The 8,099-nt window shown below is 38.0% G+C and overlaps 1 protein-coding gene across 4 annotated transcripts; it reads right to left on the reverse strand.

The window, feature by feature from the left end:
• Window positions 1-275: 275 nt before the first annotated feature.
• On the reverse strand, window positions 276-5,608 carry LOC138973611 (uncharacterized). Of its 4 annotated transcripts, XR_011458079.1 has the most exons (5): window positions 5,432-5,608; window positions 5,023-5,121; window positions 3,781-3,955; window positions 2,801-2,910; window positions 276-1,967 (listed from the first exon to the last, which is right to left on the reverse strand). XR_011458079.1 is itself a non-coding variant. In XM_070346329.1 (4 exons), exons 1-4 carry the CDS (start codon window positions 5,134-5,136, stop codon window positions 1,857-1,859), a joined length of 510 nt encoding a protein of 169 aa, XP_070202430.1. In that variant the 5' UTR covers window positions 5,137-5,608; the 3' UTR covers window positions 276-1,856. The 4 variants fall into 4 exon arrangements, 2 of the variants coding, with proteins under 2 accessions (XP_070202430.1, XP_070202429.1); XR_011458080.1 differs by having other exon boundaries at window positions 276-917; window positions 5,023-5,608; XM_070346329.1 differs by having other exon boundaries at window positions 5,023-5,608.
• Window positions 5,609-8,099: the final 2,491 nt, after the last annotated feature.

An 8,099-nucleotide genomic window follows, 5' to 3' on the forward strand; every position in this document is an offset into this window, starting at 1 on the left:
CCTCCCTTTTACCATAAAATTCTCTGATTTCCAAATCTGAGATGCATGCATCAGTTTTAGTGTTATGTCTGCAATAAATTTAGTTTCTGTACATTTATCATTAATCATAATTATTCCAATAAATTGACTTGCACTAAAGCTAAGTTAGAGAGAGAATTTACTGACAACAATTAAATCAGATCTAGAGTGAGTTGTTTCAACATAAAAACAAGCATTATAATTGTACAATCACATAGACATGTATACACACTTTGGACTGAACTCTCACTCTGTAATACAATTTCAAACGTTGAATTTAATTACTATTTCTTCAAGCTTTGCCATGCAAAGGGCAATATTTTAACAAATCTCATATGTATGTTCTGTTACTCAAAATAATCCCTTTAACTTCAAGTAATATTAATTATAAATTATTTATAACACCTTATACGCACATATATGTAGATAACCAATTCTAACTTCATATGACTATAATTTGATTTTCCATTTGTTTCACTTCCAAAGTCAAATAATCATACAGCAAATAGTACACAAACTCATTTCAATTCATGGACAGATCCAGTTATTAATATGTGGTTATTTAGGAATGTAATGGCACTAGAACTGCCTAAATGGCAGGTAAAAATAGTTATACACGTTAAAAATACACTCAAGCAAAATATGTGAGTGTACGTGGGAGTTTCAGCCCATGAATGTAGAAGAAGAAGATTGGATCTTTTGTAAGGACGGGTCCTGAGGCAAATCCACACAGCCCAAATATTTGACAGTTCAGTGTCTTTGAAAAAGTTATGGTAGAAGAACAAGATTTTCTGTGAAGAGTGGACAGTCCCATGTGACTGCCTGGCTGGTGATGATGGTTGTTTAGTGGCCGCTTGGTACCGAGGTATGAGCAGACAAGAAGACCCTCTGCCTGCAAACTACAAATTACAACACAGCAGTACCCATGTCAGAGATCCATGTGCACACCTACTAATGCATAATGAAGAATAGCATGTACTAAAGTAATTTGCGAAAGCAAGTACAGCTGTACAGGCTGATGAAGCAAAGTAGCACTAGCAGTTACTTCAAGAAAGTCACTGTCCTACTTGATATGTCAAAAGCCGGTATATACCACACAAACAAATTATGTTCAGTGTCAGTATGAGTGACCATCAGATATGTATTTATACACAAGTGACAAGAGCATACAATTTTACAAATGATCAATAAATGGAGGTCAGCTGGGTTCTTACCTGGCTTTATTTTTTACGCAGGTTCACTTGATAATAGACATATGCTTGTTTGGAATCAGTAGCGAAATAAGAAACAGGCCGCAGCCAGTATGAAACGTTTAAAGCGCGCCCCAGTTGGGTGCTTCTTTTTTTGTGTGTCAATTTTACAGACGACAGAAATGTCTGAATGTGCAGCATCTATTTGGTTTAACCAAATTTAACTCAATAAAGTACCACTGAAAAAGTTGCTTTTGCATTTGACCGACTATTAGGGTTTAACGTCCTCTTAGACCAACTGGTCTATATTGGGACAGGTGTTGGTAATACGCTGAAAATATGGTGTGATACTTTGATTCGAACAAGCCCGCTGTGGCTGTCTTCTTCGACACACCAGCATTGGGTTTGTCTTGTCAAAGTATTGAAATACGATCATGATAATCAGAGATGAAAGATCATGCAAGCGTGTCTTCGTGTTTTCCAAGCCCTGAGACTTTTGCTGTGAACTTGGGATCTTTTTCGGGGGTGTTCGGACACCAAAGAGAGTCTGCACAAAGTTGAATCCGAGAAATAAATCTCTTACCGAACGTGGGGATCGAACCCACGCTGATAGCGACCAACTGGCTACAAAGCCAGCACGCTACCAACTTAGCTACGTCCCCGCCAATTGCATTTGACCAGATACTTGTAGTTGCAAACCGGGTTATCCACCATATTTTGAACTCCCACCAGGCGACCGGGCAGTAGATTTGGCCATCTCTAAGCAGTGAAATCATGTTAATAATTTTAAAGCCTTCTACAGGGTCAATTTGTTTAGATGCTTGGCCATTTGGATGCCAAACACCATGTTACACAAGATCAATGCAATGAGCATTTCTTCTACTTGAGAGCTACACAGACAATTAGTAGAGATACTCCTCCAGTGTTGGTGGATTCAGTCCAAAGAACTGTGATGTCTCACTGCCATGTAGGCAAGTATGACAGTTGGACAACAAAACCCCAACCAGGTAGAGTTTCCCTACAGGGGACAAGAACAGCTTCAAATTTTTTTTGAAATCCAAAAATGCCCACAGCCTAACAATTTTTGAAAATTCCCATTCAACAGAGTTTCTCGCCCTGCTCATTTCTGTGTTGAAGGCCTGTTGCTCTTCTGTGATCTGTCCACGGTACGGCCTCATCAAGTTAGGGGTCAAGGGGTAGGCTCGGTCCCCATACAGGTACATTTCATCTCCTGCTGGAGTGACCATGTGCTGCTGCATGTGTTCAAGAATGCCACAACCATTCAGCAAAGCTGCGTCATGTCGTCGACCAACCAAGGGCCCAAAAACATTTGCCACAAGGCCATTTGGTGTCACGACACACTGAAACTTTAGAGAGTGCACCCTCTTATGGCCGTACACTTCTTGTTGCAAATGGCCGGGGCGACACATTGATCGTATTGTGCCATCAACCATCCCCCAACAAAACTCCAGAGGAGCCCCCTTGGCATGTATAGCTGCACAGTACCGTTCCAGTTGGGGCACTGTCAGCCATGGCTGATTGAGGTTTGTTAGTTTGTCAGAAAACTGATCATAGATGAAGTCGATACCTACCTTGAACAGCACACACAACTCCGGCTTGGGACGATGAAACATCTGCGAAAGGTCAGCAAACCGGCATGGGTAAGCCAACCTCCGCAGACAGATGCAGAGCACCTCCAATCCTGAAAAAAATCATAAATTCAAATGAGCCTGGTGAGTGTGTATGCGAATGTGTGTGGAGAGGCATATTCTCATACAGTCTTCAAGTTAAAAAATAATAACACTGCAAAAGTTTTCTCACGCGCCTTAAAATACCCAGCCCGACATGCTTATCATCAGTTTGATTTTCTATTTATCAGGTTTGACACAGTTACTGGCTATACTGCACACACAAAAACAGTTACCCGACAAGAACAAAATAAAAAGATTTTTATTTTGAAGGGGGGGGGGGGGGACACCACGAAGACAAAATCAATAAAAACAATTATCATAAAAAAAGTTAAAACAAATAAGTCCTTTGCACATCAAAAGTAACTTCCCTTGAACTTGGATTCATGTAACAATGGCGGCCACTTCGTCAACTTGTAAAAAAAATATTCATTTATTTTGTTAAACTAATATGAATAAATTATCAGTATCGACGCATCTTTATTTATTCTGTTACCATATTTCAAAAATAATTTCACTCAACTCCACAGACTAAGTCAGTAAGTGGCACAACCAATTCACTATTATTTCTCTATTGTCTAAATAGAGTACTGTGTCGACCAAAGGGGCTAAAGTTAGTCAGGTACATTTTGTGATTCAAGTTCAAAATACATAGTTCAAATTTTAGATTTTAAGCAATCCCAAAATAAATTATGCCCCAACTCAACGCTCCGCTTTAATCTTTTACGAAACCTGAAATAGTAAAAACAACTCACTGAATATTCACAGTAAATGCAAACTTCACGACTTTGCGAATCAAATCATGGAGGAGGATCATTAAACTATCATTCTGACTGAAATACAACTCAACTTCACAGCAACCAGGGTAAAAAATAAATCCTCACCACTGGCCTTGGTTCCTTGATTGTTCATTCCATTAGGCGCCTGCATAGTCCTCTGCATTCCTAGAAGGGCGCACGGTCTCCGAATCTCTTCCGCGCTGAAGCGAAATAAGTCCTCACATTCGATGGCTGTGAAGTGATCAAGGGCGAACTGACCCTCATAGGCCCTTCTTTCTGGCTGTTGAAATGTAGGTTAAACTTAGTGAAATCATGGATCACTTGTACACTTTATTCAATTAATTAGCCTGAAAATTCTGCTGAAGCTACTCAAATCAATACTGGGTAACAGAGGGAAAGTTAAACTCCAACATTTTAACTCGCCAGCTGGGCGAGTAACTTCAAGAAAGTCACTAACCTGGCAGAAATTTCGCCGCCCCGATGCATACCAGTTCCCACAATTGATCTGCAGTAGCGTTAAAACCCTTTTGGTTGCATTTGACCAGAATTTTAATTGGCCAGCCAGGTGCGTTGCGAGCCTGTTTTTACTAGCCAAGCGGATTGTTTACTCGCCCCTGGATAACAAATGACCCTTACAGGTTGAACTTGAAGCATGTTGGATAAATAGTTTCAACTGTGCATCTCAAAAAGCACCAGTTGACAGTATTCTGATATAAATACTGTGTATGTTTTAGAACACAGAAGTTTCCTTGTACTGAAGTAATTTGATCCTAGAAATAATAAAACTAGAACCAAGGTGCCTTGTGCTTAAAAGTCTGATAGAACCAGTAAGTGTAACATCCTTCTTGAAAGTACATGTATTGCTATCAAATTAAAATGACACAAGAACACAAACTGACAGTGACACAGACTCTGTGACAGAGAGTGGACTTAATAATAATAGTCATGCTTTGATGAAACTAAAACTCTGACTGCAGATTTGGTCATCAGTTTCCATTTGATTTTGATTCTTGAACAGTAAATAGTTAAAACTCTATGTTTATAAACCATTAAATGTAAGTAAAGTCACACGGAAACCAAATCTAGGTGTAAGTGTTAGATCTACCCAATATCACTATCAGTATCACTGTTGATTCAGACAAGATCACTATAATGACTATGAAAATGAAATCTAACCAAAAAAACATTTAATTTTTTACATGAACAACATTTAAAACCTAACCATAACCAATCCAAAGTAACCTCACCGGCCATAACCAAAATATACGCCTGTTCCTGACAATTATATTTTAGCGGAACCTTTAATGCCTTTAGAAGCTAGACCTAAGCTTTGACTTGTTTGCTAACCTGATCAAGAAGTGCGAAGACAACAAAATCATCTTCTGCGTCATCCTCGTCCCACGCCGCAAGCTCAAAAGTTGGTCCCTGGCATCCATGAAGATCGATCTTAAAACAAAACATAAACAGCGAGAGGATTGGAACATTTGCAACTTTTCACTGCATAACTCATCTTCCAGACAGTAAGCGAAATCGAAATCGAAAAGGGTGAATCGAAAAACTGAACACAACTCAAAAGCGGCCATTTTTTGTGTGTTTGAAATGTGAAAAAGCTTGCTCTGTTCAACGCTTAAATTACAGCATCAAACCAGGATTATATCACACATTAAACTGACATTTGTACCATTAAGTGGTTTAGGAACATACTAGTTATAAATAATCCTGTAAATAAACAAGCGTTCGCTCAGTTTTTACATACCTTTTGGGGCTCGTTATTTTCGTCGATTCAACCACAGCTCGTTAGCGGATCGAAGGAAGCATCCGTAAACTTTGACCTCTAACCTTTGAACTGCGCACACATCGCTGACGTCAACACATAAAAAAGTACCGATAACCACTAGCACTACCACTGGCACTGTACACTTAATCAGTCTATTATATAAGTTACAGCTCCGTTCATCCATGGTATCACCTGATATTTTGTCGAGATTGGGTCAATGAATATGATGACGTCACTCGAGCCGAGAGTGACGTCATTATATTCTTTCACCCCGTCGAGACAAAATATCACGCGATACCATGGATGGACGGAGCTGTAACGTATATGATGGCATGACCAAAGTAAAGAGAATTTGTCATGGGATGTGGAAACAAATCATTGGAAATTCACCATGGGCGATCAACCCAAGCCTAGAAGTTGTAGAACTATATTTTGTTTCAGTCTTGGCAAGGCCAGTTTTGTCCAGTTCCGGAAAAGACATCATGAATTCATTCACCCTGCCGAGACGAAAAAAACCAATTCCATGGATGAAAACGTATAAGCTTATATCCCGTGACGCATCAAAGCTAAATTTTGTTTTGAAATGTCTTCACAACGTACAGATAACTTATAACGACATAATCGCCTTCTCAAGACAGGAAAAACGCACACTTTGTTTTTCGTCTGCTACAAATCTAGTCTTGTTGGTTGACGGAGAGAATAAAGCTTCAATCGTACCTTCATCAACAGGAATAAATGCTCAATCCGCTGTCAGTTCGCAACTGAACCTTGTTTTTCTTCTTTAACATTTTGGTTAACATTGAAACGGCAATCAATAAGAGTGTTTCAGCTGTTTCAAGACACAGGCTTAGCTCCTTTAGTCACCTGGCTGGCTATAGTGGAAAGGTTACTTTTGGTGGTCACATTAGATATTATGTTTTTTGGAAAGTTTGTTTTATTTGCAGCCACAGTTCGGTAAACGACAAATGGCTAAACCCAACCACCTAAGAATGAGAAGCGTTTTTGTAACATGACCCATATTCTGCAAAAATGCAGCCATGACGCAGGGGGTAGGTTACAAAAAACCGTCATGTACCGCTTGACTGCATACGGATATAAGCAAATTATACCTTAAACGAAAGCTAAAGATTTTTGCCATCAGACAGCAAGTAAAATGCCTAATTCGTATACACAGTTTTATTTTTAACAACATCTGTATAACATGCGGACGACAAAACAGGAAATGCCATTTTCTCAATCGATATGTATAGCTAACTGAACGCCTGGTTGAAACCGCAATCAAAAACATCTTGAAAATTGTTTATTCTCACAGCTAGAATTATTTTACATCAACAATTGTTAATTTACCGAGGAAAACAACAGTCACATAAGATACATAATGGATGATTTTGAATCAACTCCGAAAACCGAACCGGGTCGAAGCAAAAAAGAGTTTACACATACACAGGCTTGAAAAAGGATAATTTGGTTCAATCTGTTAGATTTTTACCCATAACGTTAAAGATCAGCTTAATATAAAAGGAAAGTGATCATTGTAAAAGGATTTTGCTATCGCAAAATAATTCAACTTCCGGTTTTACCACATGGCGTCCATAATATTATCAATTTATTACATAGCGTGCATTTGTCAGAAATTATACTAAATGTTAGAAGCGATCTTAAAGTGAAAGTAACGTTTAATAAAAGTATGCGCATTTATTTATTGATTGATATATGACTAAAATAATGGACATGTAATTTAAACGTGCAAAGCGACATTTTGTACACTACCTCTCTAAAACAAACGCGACTATGACCGACCGATATGTATGTGTAAATTAGGTCATTGTTAGTGATGAAAACGGGTTTTCTTTAAAAGATAACACGCAAACTGTGAAGTTCAAGCCCATAAATGATTTTAGTACGACTTCTTCAAAACAGGTCTGTTTTTCACTCCACCAGTTTCAGTTTTAATAAAATATATGTATAGCTCTCATTTAAAAAAAAAAACTTATCTGCAATTCACTTAACCAAATACACAATGAACCCAGAAGGTATTAGAGTGAGAAACTTCACAGTGAAATATGTTATGATTCCCCTTATTTCAAAATATATGCATTTTAATTGGCAGACACGATTCACGTCGTTGGTACGTGTCCTCTGGTGAGGCAACCGTTAGCATTTTTTGTCGTAAAAATTGACATTTTTAAACATAAATCATGGACAAAAAACTAATTCTACAAAAAGTGCAGGTTTTCTTGGTATAGTCAGTTAAAGCATATTAAAATTCAAGAAATTGTGCAATTACGTGTATGTATTTGAAATGGCAGAAAATATTCAATGAAAGTGATTTTTGACTGATTGAAACCCTACCCCCACTAACAAAATGTGCCCTGAGATTAGGGGTGTTAGTTGAAGATGAATGAATAATGGCTATAGTTTTCCCCTAAATTATTCAAAACCTAAACATATACATAGGCGAGATGTTCTACATTAACACAATTAACTTTTTAAACATATACATATGCTTAGTACACGATACTTCCGGTTTTTCTACCGGATGACTTATACATTTAGGGGGTAAACACCTTATCATAGAAAAAGCTTTATTTTCAAAAAGTGCAAGTAATTATTAAAAATCATACATAATATTTATATATTGGAGTTA

Source organism: Littorina saxatilis, linkage group LG8 (genome assembly GCF_037325665.1).
Source record: "Littorina saxatilis isolate snail1 linkage group LG8, US_GU_Lsax_2.0, whole genome shotgun sequence".
NCBI lineage: Eukaryota > Metazoa > Mollusca > Gastropoda > Littorinimorpha > Littorinidae > Littorina > Littorina saxatilis.

Bases quoted from the DNA above. Each gene is read 5' to 3' on its own strand.
- LOC138973611 (XM_070346328.1), bottom strand. From the start codon at position 5,136: ATGTTTTGTTTTAAGATCGATCTTCATGGATGCCAGGGACCAACTTTT. The intron at 3,956-5,022 runs GTTAGCAAACAA...ACATTTCAACAG, and splicing joins TCTTCGCACTTCTTGATCAG to CCAGAAAGAAGGGCCTATGA. The intron at 2,911-3,780 runs GTGAGGATTTAT...GATTTTTTTCAG, and splicing joins TCAAGGAACCAAGGCCAGTG to GATTGGAGGTGCTCTGCATC.